Source organism: Rana temporaria, chromosome 9, assembly GCF_905171775.1.
Source record: "Rana temporaria chromosome 9, aRanTem1.1, whole genome shotgun sequence".
NCBI classification, from domain to species: domain Eukaryota; kingdom Metazoa; phylum Chordata; class Amphibia; order Anura; family Ranidae; genus Rana; species Rana temporaria.
The window spans coordinates 160876812-160893753 of record NC_053497.1 but is presented as its reverse complement, the minus strand read 5'-3'; the positions used below and the strand labels follow the sequence as shown (position 1 = coordinate 160893753).

General features: G+C 44.7%; 1 protein-coding gene across 2 annotated transcripts in view; it reads left to right on the top strand.

Annotated features, from left to right (window-relative positions):
* The window catches only part of SCAI (suppressor of cancer cell invasion), a 1073481-nt gene that overhangs the window by 766931 nt on the left and 289608 nt on the right, over nucleotides 1-16942 (top strand). For both annotated transcript variants that reach the window (XM_040324877.1, XM_040324876.1), the window contains one exon: nucleotides 1892-1991. In XM_040324877.1, the coding sequence (XP_040180811.1) occupies nucleotides 1892-1991 (100 nt within the window). The remainder of the gene's footprint in view (nucleotides 1-1891; nucleotides 1992-16942) is intronic.

Below are 16942 nucleotides of genomic sequence, written 5' to 3'. Positions count from 1 at the left end.
GGTGTTATACCATTAAATAATATTTATGGGCTTGTTTAATATGCTTCCCATTTGTTTTCAGAGTGGCATACCCCTACCCCTGAGGAAGAAACATACTTTGAAAGCTGTTGGGTTACTTAGCAAAATAACTAACATGAAGAAAAAAGACAGAATTTATTTGTCCTGAATTCAGTCTGGGTTGTTGTGGATAGCTACTGTGTAATATTTTTTACACCTTTTCAGCCTATTGATAGTATTTGTCATCTGTTGTTGATTTCAACTGAACTGTCTTGTTTTGTATGTAAAATAATTGTTTTAACTATAACCTGGATTTTGTTGCCCTTAAAGTGGATGTAAACCCTCACATTTACCCAGTAAAGTAAACAGCCTAAGATGATTCACAAGGATGAAACAAATCTCATGTATATCTGCTGTCTTCATCTTTATATACTGTTTGGAAGGCGCACATCGTCTTAGGAGATTTTCTCTTCCTGGTTAACACTGCAGTGAAGCCTGGACATACAGCCAAGGCAGCTGATTGGAGGAATGGCACACACCCCTCCCCTCTAGGTAGAGACTTTCAGCTCTGGTTGTTGAATCATTCAGCTCAGTGCTAATCTATAGCATCCTCCTCAACACAAAACTGTGGCTGCTTTAATCATATGTGACTGATGCCGCGTACACACAATCGTTTTTCGGGTTGTAAAAAATAACGTTTTTTTAATGTCATTAAAAACAATCGTGTGTGGGCTTCAGAGCATTTTTCGGGTTCTGAAAAACGGGCCAAAAAAAATTTGACTTTTTTTCCACAACGTTTTTAACTTTGTCATTTTTCGGGTTGTAAAAAATGGTCGTGTGTGGGTTTTAACGACGTGAAAAATGTGCACATGCTCAGAAGCAAGTTATGAGATGGGAGCGCTTGTTCTGGTAAAACTACCGTTCGTAATGGAGTAAGCACATTCATCACGCTGTAACAGGCAGAAAGGCGTGAATCGTCTTTTACTAACACAAAATCAGCTAAAGCAGCCCAAAGGGTGGCATCATCTGCATGGAACTTCCCCTTTATAGTGTAAACGTCACCGCGCTTTGCTAAAGCATTTATTTTTCACGATCGTGTGTAGGCAAGGACGTTTTAATGATCGGGTTGGAAAAAACATAGTTTTTTCTAGAGCCTGAAAAACTTTGTTTTTTACAACCCGAAAAATGATCGTGTGTATGGCATGAGAACTCGTCAGGAGTTATCAGGCTGATAACAGAAGAACGGAACAGGAGACAGGTACGGGACATAGGGCTTTAAAGAGAGATAACAAAACACTGCAGATATACAGTATGTGCTCAGCTCAAATTCCAGAAATCTGGTTTACATCCACTTTAAAGTCCCATCGGAGGAAAGTAAAAGTAGGAATTGTAATGTTATGTTGATGAATGTATCAGAACATCCTAACAGGGAAAGATATTTTCCAAAAAACGTAGTAGCTGACTTCTAGTCTATAGGACCCTTAAATGATAGCTGTCATTTTCAGCCATGTTTAGCATAAACTGCATGATCTATAAACAGGAAACACAAAAACTTTTTATACAGTGTTTCTGCTGTTTTAGTGATATATATTTTTTTTTCACAATGATTTGGCCTACAAGTTAAAAAGTAATGTTTTGGTTTATGCCGTCTCTAGCTTCTTGAGACCTGGCTAGCTTCCAGTTGACTGCATAAGCAACTTTGGTATGATTTGTTGAAAGGAACACTTTAAAATGCAAATGTTATATAAATAGAGTGCTTCCATATAATAAAACCATTAGATAGCATTCTTTAAGATAATTGCCTGACATTGTAAGTTGCAAGGGTTCTCTGTAGACTGCATGCTGCTGTTGGGGAGATTTCAAGCTTAAGCTCCTTGTTGCTGAATCATTGCAGGTCCTTATGATTTTGGAGGTGTTCTGACCAACAGTAATCGAGACGTAGTCAATGGGGATGCTTTACACAAGAGGAATCAAACTTACAAAGAAATGCACTGGTGAGAGCGTTACTTATAAAAGCAGTGTTAAACTCTTTAATGACATTTTCTTGTTTTTAATGTATTCATCATTGAAGGTCTGTGTTCCTGCTTACAACGAGCGAACAGTCACACCCCCCCCCAATCTGCTAGTTTACTTCTTCAGCAATGAGCATTACATTGCAGTAGGCAGGTAAGAAGATCATGTGGACCCTCACAGCTTGAATTACTGGTAGTGCCAAGGCTCCACAGCTGAATAGAGGGGTGAATATCAGTAGCACAATAAGATTATCAAGATAATCTGTCACTTTTCTCTAAATGGGGAAAAGTTACAGGTTTTTGTTTAATGCATGCTAATGTGGTCCACTTTTGCTTGCCAGCATTCCAAAAGTGCTAATAGATCAGAGCATTTTGAAGTAATCAGGGCAGTAAAGGATTGTTTAGTTTTAGAGATATTCGACAGAAAATGCATTGGTCATTTTCTCCAATCGTCTTCCAGACATGAGTTGATTGGTTCGTCCCTCTACAGGAAACCAAGCCAACAGATTTTAAGACCCCTTCCATCCCCTAATTTCTTAGTTAAGTTTGTGTTTCTTTTTGGAGTACAAAGAAAAACACTTGTTGTTCAGTATTATTTGAATGTTGCATCATTTGTTTCCCTTCTGGTCCCAAATATGCAGAGGCTTATTATATATGCAAGCTCAGACCAGAAGGTATTTTTTACACTTTGTGCATTTTTTCTTTTTGTACGAGGTGGTATCACATTGTTTAGAGACTAGTCTTCTAACACTCCAACAGATGGCAGCACAAGGCTGCACGCACAGTCACTGGGAGCACCGACCTTCATAAGTCGGTGTGCCAAAAGACATTGGGAGTTATTTACTAAAGGCAAATCCATTTTGAACTACAAGTGCAAAGTGCACTTGGAAGTGCAGTCGCTGTACATCAGAGGGGGACATGGAAGGAAAATAAAAAAGCAAGGGACTTCAACCTATCCACCATTTCTCCTTCTGGAGTAGGATATGGTTGAAGTCCCCCCTCGGTAATTTGAGCACATATTTTCCCTTTGCTCTCAGACCCATAGTCTTCCCTTTATGACAAAAGCCAAAATATTTTGCCAGGGGTTTCGCCAGGTCTTTTTCTGGACCTCTTTCTTTTTCCTTTTTAATTTCCCCATAGGTGGATGGGGAGATCACCTATCCTGACTTTCAGAGGTTTTTTTGTTTTAGCTAAATAAATCCTAGTCCTGTGTATGCTTGTGTGTATTTAGGCCTATTGGAGGAAGAGGGGGTATTCATATCGCTAATGAACCTGGACCCAGTAGTGTATTTAGGTTTTGTGCTGCCCTAGGCCTGGCTAAACGTGTGCACCCCCTAATTTAAATATGACGCAATCCCTTCCTGTCAAGGCCACATCCCTTTCTGTTTAAGATCTGCCCTGAAATTTTCGAGTGGGGACACTAGTTCTTAGGGCCTGGGGGGAGCATTGGATTCCCTTAATTTGCATTGATTTCCTCTCACTTCCGTTTGGCTATAGGGCAGGAAGTGCAGGTAAAACTCTGCTATGGGACAGGGATGGTAAAAAACCTGACCGGGGCTATAACACTCTATCCTCTATCCACTCTAAAAAAAAGTGTTGCCTATAGTTCTACTTTAAGCACAAATTTCTGATAATTTTATGGAAAGGACTAAGAAGATATAACCATGCCAATGGTGCAGCAGAAACCATCTAACAGAGTGAGGAAGGTTTGTGGTCCAGGATGATAGGACAGTCAAAATTTGAAGCAGCTTGCGTTACACTAACAGTGTAGCGCAACCTGGCGGGGACTCTTTTCGTGCTGCCCCCATTCAAAGTGATGGCCTAGGCCTTGTTGGCCTAGGCCAGGATACAGCTTTGCCTGGACCACGTGCATACATGGTCACGATACATTGACAACATGTTTGTTGTGTGGAGAGGTGACATTGCTGACCTGCATACATTTATTGATCAGCAGACTAGCAATGACCACAATATATGTCTTACACCTTTGATAGCACACAAATATCCTTTCTTGATCTCTGGATTGCCATTGAGCATGGCAAACTTTGCACATGCACCTTCTGTAAAGAAACTGCGGCCAACACACTATTAAGGGCTGATAATCATCATCCTCCCTGGCTTAAAAATGGTATTCCAGTGGGTCAATTTGTTAGGATCAAAAGGAATTGTACAAAAACAGTTGATATGAGGAAGGAGGGAGATGAGGAGATGAGAAACTCCATGAACGTGGATATTCCCACAGCATGTTTGTAAAGCAGAGCAGCAATTCAGAGTAGAGAGAGTCTCCTCTCCCAATATACCGGTGCTGAAAGTAAAAAACAGACAGAACCAGGCCCAGTGAGATTAATAACATCCTATGGTGCTCAAACAGGGAAAAGAACCCGCTCAAGGTGTCTGAGTCACAAAAAATCTTCTCCTCAAAATGATGGTGCTGGCGAAGTATGCAAATTAGCATATAGAATAGAAATCAATCCGGATGGCCACACTCCAACAACGATTTATTTATTGGTTAAAAAAACATACAGAAAAAGATGCAATAAACAGCTGACATGTTTCACACTGTAACTACTGGTGCTTACTCATAGCTGACTCTTAGGCAATAGACAGGAATTTATATGCACATGCCAGTACAATTTTTATAGAGAAAACAAGGTGGGCTTAATTAAATAATTAAAGAGCTGGTGAATTAGTGGATACTCCCTACACATGGAGACACAGTTCTGATTAAATCAATATCAGATCTGCCGAGGCTGTGCCTCACATAATGTTGCCACTTTGATGCTAATTTAAACGATAAAGCCCAAATCGCTACTCGTTGGAGTTCCTTCCTGGTTTGGGCCAGCTAACGCCAAACCAGGAAGAAACTAACGCAGCGTACAGCAACACGGGCGCTTCTGTGGACCGGATGTTAGCGGTGAATACATTCCTTACTATATGTTCATTACCAGCTGATTAATAATTGTATGTGCATTTGGAGCCGGGGGAATATTGTTTAACCACTTACCCCCCCGACCATATTGCTGCCCAAAGACCAGAGTACTTTTTGCGATTCGGGACTCTGTTGCTTTAACAGACAATTGCGCGGTCGTGCGACGTGGCTCCCAAACAAAATTGGCGTCCTTTTTTTCCCACAAATAGAGCTTTCTTTTGGTGGTATTTGATCACCTCTGCGGTTTTTAGTTTTTGCGCTATAAACAAAAATAGAGCAACGATTTTGAAAAAAATGAATATTTTTTACATTTTGCTGTAATAAATATCCCCCAAAAATATATAAAAAAACATTTTTTTTCCTCAGTTTAGGCCGATACGTTTTCTTCTACATATTTTTCGTAAAAAAAAATCGCAATAAGCGTTTATTGATTGGTTTGCGCAAAAGTTATAGCGTTTACAAAATAGGGGGTAGTTTTATGTCATTTTTATTATATTTTTTTTACTAGTAATGGCGGCGATCAGCGTTTTTTTTTTTCGGTACTGCGACATTATGGCGGACACTTCGGACACTTTTGACAAATTTTTGGGACCATTGGCATTTTTATAGCGATCAGTGCTATAAAAATGCATTGGATTACTATAAAAATGCCACTGGCAGTGAAGGGGTTAACACTAGGGGGCGGGGAAGGGGTTAAGTATGCATGGGTGTGTTCTTACTGTGGGGGGTGGCCTCACTAGGGGAAACACTAATCCACGGTTCATACATTGTATGAACCGAAGATCAGCATTTCCCCCGCTGACAGGAACGAGAGCTGTGTGTTTACACACACAGCTCCCGTTCCCCGCTCTGTACCGAGCGATCGCGTGTGCCCGGCGGCGATCGCGCCCGCCAGGCACACGCACGGGAGTCGGGGGCGAGCGGGGGGCGCGCGCGCCCCACCGGCGGCGCGCGCGCGCCCCTAGTGGCGGCTGGGAGAGAGGACGTCATATTACGTGCTCTCGCCCAGCAGAGCCACCTTGTGGACGTATTTCGACGGTGCGGCGACGGCAAGTGGTTAAAGGGTTCTTTTACATATTAAAACAGGATTACACTATTTTTAGTGCTTTCTTGTTTTTTATGTACTCCTATGGAGCTTAACCCAAGCTGCCCATGCTATTGCTGACAGATGTTCAAGTGAGAGTTCTTGATATTGCATAAGGCCCACATTATTCATCTTTCTGGTGAGTTTGTGCCCTGAAGGGGAGAGTTCCTCACGTGTGGTGAAGATTGGGAGCAGGTGTAGGATGCATCACTGACCATTTACTAGAAGCACTCATCACTTTAGAATTTACTGTTGCAACGTCATCATTCAAATGCTTTATATGTAGTTGGACATTTAACCAATTTTAGCGCTGTATTATCATTTGGACTATTTTTAGCTCCAGGTCTTGATACTTTTTTTTTTATATTTAAATGATTGCACGATAAAAAATGCATATGTACAGTACAGACCAAAAGTTTGGACACACCTTCTCATTCAAAGAGTTTTCTTTATTTTTATGACTATGAAAATTGTAGATTCACACTGAAGGCATCAAAACTAAATATAAAAATAAATAAAATATATTTAATATTCTAGGTTCTTCAAAGTAGCCACCTTTTGCTTTGATTACTGCTTGGCACACTCTTGATGAGCTTCAAGAGGTAGTCACCTGGCGCAGCACCCCATCACTCTCCTTCTTGGTCAAATAGCCCTTACACAGCCTGGAGGTGTGTTTGGGGTCATTGTCCTGTTGAAAAATAAATGATGGTCCAACTAAACGCAAACCGGATGGAAAAGCATGCCGCTGCAAGATGCTGTGGTAGCCATGCTGGTTCAGTATGCCTTCAATTTTGAATAAATCCCCAACAGTGTCACCAGCAAAGCACCCCCACACCATCACACCTCCTCCTCCATGCTTCACGGTGGGAACCAGGCATGTAGAGTCCATCCGTTTACCTTTTCTGCATCGCACAAAGACACAGGGGTTGGAACCAAAGATCTCACGACTCATCAGACCAAAGTACAGATTTCCATTGGTCTAATGTCCATTCCTTGTTTTCTTTAGCCCAAACAAGTCTCTTCTGCTTGTTGCCTTTCTTTAGCAGTGGTTTCCTAGCAGATATTCTACCATGAAGGCCTGATTCACACAGTATCCTCTTAACAGTTCTAGAGATGTGTCTGCTGCAAAAGGTGGCTACTTTGAAGAACCTAGAATATGAAATATATTTTCAGTTGTTTCACACTTTTTTGTTATGTATAATTCCACATGTGTTAATTCATAGTTTTGATGCCTTCAGTGTGAATCTACAATTTTCATAGTCATGAAAATAAAGAAAACTCTTTGAATAAGAAGGTGTGTCCAAACTTTTGGTCTGTACTCTGTGTACATGAGAACGCAAAATTACAGTAACATATGGAGGCTTAATTAACCACTTGCTTACTGGGCACATATACCCCCCTCCTGCCCAGGTGAAATTTCAGCTTCCGGCACTGCGTCGCTTTAACTGACAATTGTGCGGTCATGCGACATGGCTCCCAAACAAAATTGTCATCCTTTTTTAATCACAAATAGAGCTTTATTTTGGTGTATTTGATCACCTCTGCGGTTTTTATTTTTTGCGCTATAAACAAAAAAGTTCGACAATTTTGAAAAAAAAATACAATATTTTTTTACTTGTTATAATATCCCAATTTAAAAAAATAAATAAATAAATTCAGTCTTGGCCGATACGTATTCTTCTACATATTTTTGGTAAAAAAACAAAAAAAAACAATCGCAATAAGCGACTGGTTTTCGCAAAAGTTATAGCACCTACAAAATAGGGGACAGAATTATTATTTTTTTAAAAAAAATTTTTTTTACTAGTAATGGCGGCGATCTGCAATTTTTATTGGGACTGTGACATTATGGCGGACACATCGAACACTTTTGACACATTTTTGGCACCATTCACATTTATACTGCGATCAGTGCTATAAATATGCACTAATTACTGTATAAATGTGACTGGCATTGAAGGGGTTAACACTAAAGGGGTGAGGAAGGGGTTAAATGTGTACCCTGGGGGAAGGGGGGTGACTGGGGGAGGTGACCGATCTGTGTCCCTATGTACAAGAGACACAGATCGGTCTCCTCTCTCCCTGACAGCACGCTGTCTCTGTGAGAGCCGGCAATGAGAGATGATCTCATATGTTTACATATGAGATCATCTCTCATTGGCCGCACAGATCGCCTACCAAACGACCACTCCGATTGGCCGTTCACGGCGATCTGTGATTGACTGTGTCCAAGGGACACGGCCAGCACAGAGTTTCCCCGCTGCGCGCTCTGGAGCGCGCGCGGGGAACGAGGAAAGGGGCGGACGTCAATTGACGTCCAGTTGGATTTTCAGGTCCGCGATGTAGCCGTCATTCGGCTATAGCGCGGGCCTCAGGTGGTTAAAGGACAATAGATATCAGCAGAGGAAACAGTGTGTATGACACGGATTCTATATGGATGTCCTGTGCGAGTTTAGTCCGAATGCGATCCCAACCATAATATCTGCAGGGCAGCGCAAATTGCACACAATTTTGCATCACGCAGCAGCGCAAGCCGGCCCTTAGAGAGGCTAATGTTATTGTACATAGAGTGAAAGAAAAGGATGAAGAGGCAGTTGGTAATGAACATGGGTGTCGTCACTCATAATGATAAGTGACATCCCACGCAAAATTCATACCCGCTGGTATCCTATAGCTAGATTCACGTAGGGCGGCGTATGTTTCAGTCGGTGTAGCGTATCATATTTATGCTACGCCGCCGTAAGTCAGAGAGGCAAGTGCTGTATTCACAAAGCACTTGCCTCCTAAGTTACGACGGCATAGTGTAAATGGGCCGGCGTAAGCACGCCAAATTCAAATGAGGAACACGGGGCGTGTTTTATTTAAATTAATCGTGACCCGACGTGATTGACGTTTTTACCGAACGGCGCATGCGCCGTCCGTGGATATATCCCAGTGTGCATTGCTCCAAAGTACGCGGCAAGGACTTATTGGTTTCAACATGAACGTAAATTACGTCCAGCCCCATTCACGGACGACTTACGCAAACAACGTAAAATATTCAAAATTTGACGCAGGAACGACGTCCATACTTAACATTGGCTAGGCCAGCTTTTTGTTGGCCTAACTTTACGCCTGAAAACGCCTTACGTAAACGGCGTATCTTTACTGCGACGAGCAAGCGTACGTTCGTGAATAGGCATATCTCGCTGATTTACACATTCTAGGCGTAAATCAGCGTTCACACCCCTAGCGGCCGGCGGAACTAGACAGCTAAGATACGACGGGCAGGCCGTCGTATCTTAGCTACATTTAAGTGTATCTCGATTTGAGAATACACTTAAATGTACGACGGCTTAGATTCAGAGTTACGACGCCGTATCTACTGATACGCCGGCTTAACTCTTTCTGAATCTAGCTACTAGTGTTAAAAAAAATAATCCAATAAAGCTCATGTTTACATAAAACCCATCTTTCTCATGTATATTATTCTAGTGTCTGGCCATGTCGGTGTTATAATCTTTGTGTATGTCATTATATGTGGTCTTGAAACTGATCATGCAGCCTGCAGCATGACTTGCATGTAATGATGTATACCAAGTATTTAGTGTTAGTTTATGAAAGATGTAATTCTTGAAAATTTGTCATTGCTTGTATGGTGTCTCCCTTTTAATGTTTACAGCACAGACACTTGTTTGATCCACAACAGAAGGTGCCTTTAAATTGCAACCAATGCTGCTGTGGGCGCCTACTTGTATATAAGCAAGGTGACAGGGTCCTACCCAAAGTGGGGGCTCTGCACGATACTTTTTTTACACCTTTAGACAAAATGTATGCGTAAATAGGGTCATTGGATAAAATTGGTAAATATTTCAAAACACTATTTTTTATCATGTACTCGCTACTATAGGTAGTGGAGAAAACTGTGTTTTGTAGAGTGAAATCAGTACTTTTTACTTTTTACGATTTAATTTTTCTATGGCTTATTTTATCTTTCAATAAATGTTCTTATGGGGTATTTGGCGGAATGTTCATGGCTCTATGCAAGATAGTACTATGATAACCCCTGTCTTTGAAATGTCTAAACATAGCCTCTGCCTTATGTCTATAATCCATATCCTCACTGCAAATTCTTTTCAATCTCAAAAATTGTCCTATGGGAATTCCTCTTAGGGTATGTTTCGGATAACTCGAGTCTGCACGTAAAAGCGTGTTGCCTGTTATGGATTTCCTAAAAATTCTCGTTTTCACCTTACCTACCTTCTAAATGGACATCCCAATAGTTAATGGATGTCAAACTGCTATCGCCAGTGAATCTTAGATTTAAATTGTTGTCGTTTAAGTATGACAACCAATTATCCAAGCTACAAGCCCTATCCGAGGCTATGAATAGCAGGACATCTATATAGCGACAGTAGAAGAAGGTATCAGTGCGACGGGGGGCTATAATATGAAAAAATGTGGGACCTCTCCCACCATCCCATATAGAGATTGGCGAGGGAGGGGGAGAATTCGGCTTTCATCGAGGCCCCACATTTCTGCAGTCGCCGTCAAACATGAAGTAGTTGTGCGTAAGTATTAACACTGTAAAATTAACTCCTGATAGAGCAAATAGCCACTGTATTTAGACATAAAAAATTACACTGCTCTCAATTCCATTAGAAATCCCCGGAGTCTGATTAGGAGAGGTTTAGTGTGCCTCAAATAACCCGGTAGTGCAACCACTAAAGGCTGTAGCTGTAATGTTCATTAAGTAAGCCTATTTCAGCTAAAATTGGCCTGCCTGTTAATGGACTACATCCTTTATGAACTTTAGGTAAAAGATGGAAGATGGGTCTGATGGGATGTTCTAATAGTGATGATAGTTCCTTGGTGAATGATTGTGTGGGGTCACCTCTAAGACGTGTATATGTGGTGGGGTCAGACAACTGACAAATAGACTCAATCCTATAAGCCTTGCTGTCCATAAACACTATTGACACCCCCCTCCAGTCTGCATTTTTGATGACTATACTGTCATCCTCTTTTTGGACTTTGAATGTTGTTTTCTCATCTACAATGAGATTTTCTTGCATACCCTGTATTGCAGATTTTCGGAGAAGGTGAGTCAGATCCCTCTCGATCCTATGGTACTCAATGGGATTTTTTTTTTTTTAACAGGGAAGTACTTAATGGGAATTTAATGTGTAAAATACTTGAAAAACACTGGGGAATATTAACCAATAGCCCCAGGCTATCTGACATTGTCCGACAGAGTCCCAAGATGGTAGCCCGAAGGGTCAAAAATCTGAGTGATATTTGAATACACTCTGAGTTTGTAAGGGAACCGAGTTCTAACTGGTTGTTAGAATACACCCGAAGTAAAGAAATGTTCCCCTGCAATAAATGTCAAATCTCCTCCTTTGTGGACAGGACTGATACATTCCTTGACACAAAGAGACAAATGACAACCTATGAGGTTAAAGATCTAATTAATTGCTCCACAGCGAGGGTAATCTATATGTTTACCTGCCTGAGCCCTAGATTTATATAGGCAAAACAAAAAGACCTCTGAAAGTCAGTATAGGTGAACACCTACGGTAAATTTAAAAAGGAGATCCAGAAAAAGACCCAGGGAAAAAAACCTGGTGAAACATTTTGCCTTGTGTCATGAAGGGAAGACTGAGGTTCTAAAAGAAAAGTGGGATCTACATGCTCAAATTACCGAGGGGCAGGGGCGGACTGACCATCGGGCACTTTGGGCACGGACCGAGGGCCCATGGCCAGTAGGGGGCCCCATGACAGCTTCCAATTAGATCTACCCGTCAATCACAGATAGCCGACAGGTAGACCGGTCCTAAATCACTGCTCCCTACTAAGAGACTGCCGCGCGGGAAGCGGCTGTAAACATACCTCTCGTGATGCACTCCTCCTCCCCGCCGGCCCCTCCTCTCTCGTCCGTCCGAGGTGATGACAAATGCAAGCACCTGGAGTGGACAGGAGGGGCCCGTGGGGAGGAGTGCATTACAAGAGGTATGTTTACAGCCGCTTCCCGCGCTACTCTGCATATAGGAACTAGAAGTAAAGTGCAAAAAATGCTTGTATGCTGCTCTGTGCCCCAAAGCCCTGAATGCTGCCCCTTGCCATATAGTCTGCCCATGCCCTGCTCTCTGCCCCATGCCCTGTAGTCTGCCCCTGTGCCCTGCTCTCTACCTCATGCCCTAATGTCTGCCCATGCCCTACTCTGTGCCCCCATGACCTGATGTCTGCCCTGTACCCTGCTGTCTACCCTATGCCCTGCTCCGTGCCTCATGCCCTGCTCTTTGCCCCATGTTCTGATGTGTTCCCCCATGCCCTGCTGTGTTCCCCCATGCCCTGCTGTCTGCCTCCATGCCCTGCTCTGTGCCCCCATGCCCTGATGTCTGCCCCATGCTCGGTCCCTCCTTGCCCTGCTCTGTGCCCCCCATGCCCTGCTCTGTGCCCCCCATGCCCTGCTGTCTACCTTATGCCCTGATGTCCACCCCCATGCCCTGTCTGCCCCATGCCGTGCTGTGTGCCCCCATGCCCTGATGTCTACCATATGCCCTGCTCCGTGACCCCATGCCCTGCTGTCTGCCCCCATGCCCTGCTGTCTGCCCTCATGCCCGCCCCATGCCCTGCTTTTTGCCCCCATGCTCTGATGTGTGCCCCTATGCCCTGCTCTGGGCCCCCATGCCCTGCTGTCTGCCCCATGCCCTGCTCTGTGCCCCCATGCCCTGATGTCAGCTCTAAGCTCTGATGTCTACCCCATGCCCTGCTCTGTGCCCCCTTGACCCGCTCTGTGCCCCTATGCCCTGCTGTCTACCCTATGACCTGCTCCGTGCCCCCATTACCTGCTGTCTGCCCCCATGCCCTGCTGTCTGCCCCCATGCCCTGCTGTCTGCCCCCATGCCCTGATTTTTTCCCCCATGCCCTGCTGTTTACTTATGCCCTGCCTCGTACCCCCATGTCCTGCTGTCGGCCCCCATGCCCTGTTGTCTTCCCCATGCCCTGCTCTATTGTCCCATGCCCTGCTCTGTGCCCCCATGCTCCGATGTGTGCCCCATGCCCTGCTGTGTGCCCCCATGCCCTGCTGTGTGCCCCCATGCCCTGCTGTGTGCCCCCATGCCCTGCTCTGTGCCCCCATACCCCGATGTATGCTCCACACCCTGCTCTGTTCCCCATGGCTGCTGTCTGCCCCATGCCCTGCTTTCTGCCCCATGCCCTGCTGTGCCCCCATGCTCTGATTTGTGCCCCATGCCCTGCTCTGTGCCCCCATGCCCTGATGTCTGCCCCTATGCCCTGCTGTGTGCCCTGTGCCCACATGCCCTGGTCTGTGCCCCCATGCCCTTCTCTATGCCCACATGCCCCGATGTGTGCCCCACACCATGCTCTGTGCCCCATGGCCTGCTGTCTGGCCCATGCCCAGCTGTCTACCCCATGCTCTGATGTGTGCCCCATGCCCTGATGTCTGCCCCATGCCCTACTGCCTGCCCCCATGATGTGCCCTGTGATGTGTTCCATGACTTACTGTGTACCCCGTGATATGCCCTACTGTGTGCCCCATGATGTGCTCTACTGTGTGCCCTTGTGGTGTGCCCCTTGATGTGTCCTACTGTGTGCCCCATGCCCTAATATGTGCCCCATTGTGTGCCCAATTCCCTCCTGTGGGCCTTGTGATGTGTCCTGAGCCCTACTGTATGCCTCATGATGTGCCCTGTACCCCGCTGTTTGCCATATGATGTGCCCTGCTGTGTGACCCCTGATGCATCATTCAGTGCCCCATAGTGTGCTCTTCTGTGTGCACCATACTGTGCCCTATATGTGCCCTTTTGCTCCATGTAATACCCCTTGCTGTGCCCCATAATGTATCCTCTTGCCCCCATGTAATATGCCTTGCTATGCCTCATAATGTGCCCTGCTGTGCCCCATAATATGAGATTTTATCCCTCCTAATATGCTCTGCTGTGCCCCTTAATGTGACCTCATGTAATATGCCCTGCTGTGTCCCATGGCCCTCTTCTCCCCATGTAATTTGCCCCATGATGTGCTCTGTTGTACCCCATAATGTGCCCTCATGCCCCTATGAAATATACTCTGCTGTACCCCATAATGCGCCCTCCTGCCCTATGTAATGTTCCATGCTGTGCCCCTCTGCCTCCCCCTGTAATGTACCCTATAATGTTCCTTGCTGCCCACCTATGTAATGTGTCCTACTGTGCCCCCCCCAACCTGTAATGTTCCCTGGTGTTCCCCATAATGTGCCATGCTGCTCTCCATGTAGTGTGCCCTCCTGCCCTCCACACACAAATACTGTGCCCTCCTGACCCCCTGTGCTATGACCTGCTGACTTGTATACTTTGCCATGGTTACCATATGCTCTGCCCTGCTGCCCCCTGTGCACTGTTTATCTCAAGTTCAACCCAGAATTGAGGCATCCAAGCAGTGCAAGCTGGGGGTGGGGCTTTGTGTGGGTGTGGCTTGAGTGTGGGCGGGGACACGGGGCCCCTTGATCTCCTGTTGCCCGGGGGCCCCATGAGTTGTCAGTCCGCCCCTGCCGAGGGGGGACTTCAACCATATCCTACTCCAGAAGTAGAAGTGGTGGATATATATGTTGAAGTCCCTTACTCCTTTTTGGGCTCAATACAGAGCTGAACCACCAGGTTTTTCTTCAAACCTAAGGAATGTACTTCTTTTTATATTTCTTCTTTGGTTTCTAATCTTCTAAATTTCTCACCTAAAAAAATGTCCTTTTTTCCTTCCCCTCCCTTGCTTCAACCCCCCCATTTTGGTTGTGTGTGTTTATATTTTCATGTATTTTCCCCTCATGTATATATATCTATTTGTCTGCAGCTTTATATCTTCAAGTACCTCTATTTACTATCATTATTTTAGTAATTTCTTTTTTTTTCCTTCTTTAAAACCCTCAAAATAATGTACATGATATTCATATGTGGAAGGAGGAAGACTTGGGTATTGATCACATCCCTTATTAAATACTACCACCCAGAAATCAAGTTATTCTATGCAATTTCCTAGAGAGCACAAATGACAATAGACAGAAGTTCACATGATTTAAATTTCTCTAGGAGGGGCGGTTCTACCATGATGAACTTGTTTGATATAAGAGACAGGTATCTGCTGGCCCCTCCTCATCCAGATGAAGCTATGCTACTCTTCTTAGCGAAACGTGTTGACGTTGCTACAGTCATGTGACGCCACTCAGCATTCCCCGCTCTAACAAGGACTAGGAATGCAAGGTGATTCATACCGCCACCCGATCTAAATGGCGTCTGCTGTGGATTTCTCTGCTTTATCAATCACCATTCCTTGGACCCGGTTGACCCAGAGTGCAATTGACATATGGTACTAGCCCAGTACTGATACAGCGGAATTCACAGAGCATCTGAATCTATCAGGATGTGGTAACGTTCGGACTATACCATCACATGTTACTCACTGGAACAGCGGAGCTGAGCTACTTCATTACTGTAGGTGGCTGATCAGGTGTGTGATGAATGAACTGTCAGATTTGTAATCTATATCTTGCAGCAGTCTTCACATAAACACCCCCTCACTCAGCAGCCAGTCTCGGTCATTACACTATTGGCCACAGAAGGTTGTGCTCACTTTGCTAGTTAGTGTTTGAATACACTGAACACCTTGTATCCAGGCCATCAATACACATTTGAAGGATATATAGTCTGTATATTGGGGAGCACCTTGGATATCAATTCTGTAGGAACACTGCTGAACCTATGATACATGACTATTTATGTCCAGTCCACCCTGTGCTTTCCCCATCATTTGGCCAATCACGGCCATAGGACGGCCAGTCCCTTTCAGAGTCCCTAAGATAAATGATGTCATCCTTGTAAGGGCTTACCTTGGTTGGAGTCCATAATGCAGAGATGTGGGCTCACCCTTGCAAATACACACAGCCCATGGTTACAAGGTAAGAACTACCTGGGCTGTGAGTCTGTGCATGGGGGCTTGACAGGAATTTGCCAAAGGATAGTCGAGGTAAAGCCGAAGGCAGGAATTCCAGAAGTCAGGATAAACTAAGAACAACCCAGGGTCTGAAGCTGGGGTCAGTCTTGGAATACTGCAACTAGAAGACAGGAGCCTTTTTCAATGATGAAGACAATGAACTGACAAATCCCTCAGAGTGAGGCAAGGTTTTATACCCAGTTGATTAGGTAACTTGCCTCAGCTGAACCAAGAGTGATAGGTACTGATTGCAAGGTGAGAGTCAGAGAAAAGGCTTTAGCACATCATGCAGAACTATGCTTAGTTGGAAAGCAGGCGGAATAGAGAACTGAGGAGTGGCTCAGAGGTAAAGCAACCGAAGCAACAACAGACAGTTTTGGGTTCAATACCACCTAGAGCCACTTGGGGTGCAACCACCTGGCCATCTGCTTGGCACGGTAGGGACCGTGACAGTTTCTCCCCTTAGAAACGCCCTCTGGGCATGGACAGGTGGTTCCTCATAGGCATAATCCCCAAACTACCCTCACCAGAGTAGCCAAGCACCTTGTCGTCAGACAAGAGGAATCTTCTGCCATAGGCATCCATGCCATACATATGGTCCTCATTAAGCCCATGGGGAAACATGGCACCAAGAGTAGCGCCAGAAGACCCTTTATTTTTCATGTAGTTTTTTGTAGATTTTGGAGTTCTTGTAAGGGGGTGCCTTCGCCGCTTGCAAAGATTTTTTAAACATTACCAGATCTTGCTTACGGACCATGGTGCCAATCAAGGCATACATACAGTCAGGTGGTAGAACTTCAAGCGAGAACACTGGCACAGGAACTTCAGTTGGGGACACAGGCATTGGAACTTCAATTGGGGACACAGGCATCGGAACTTCAATTGGGGACACAGGCATCGGAACTTCAATTGGGGACACAGGCATCGGAACTTCAATTGGGGACACAGGCATCG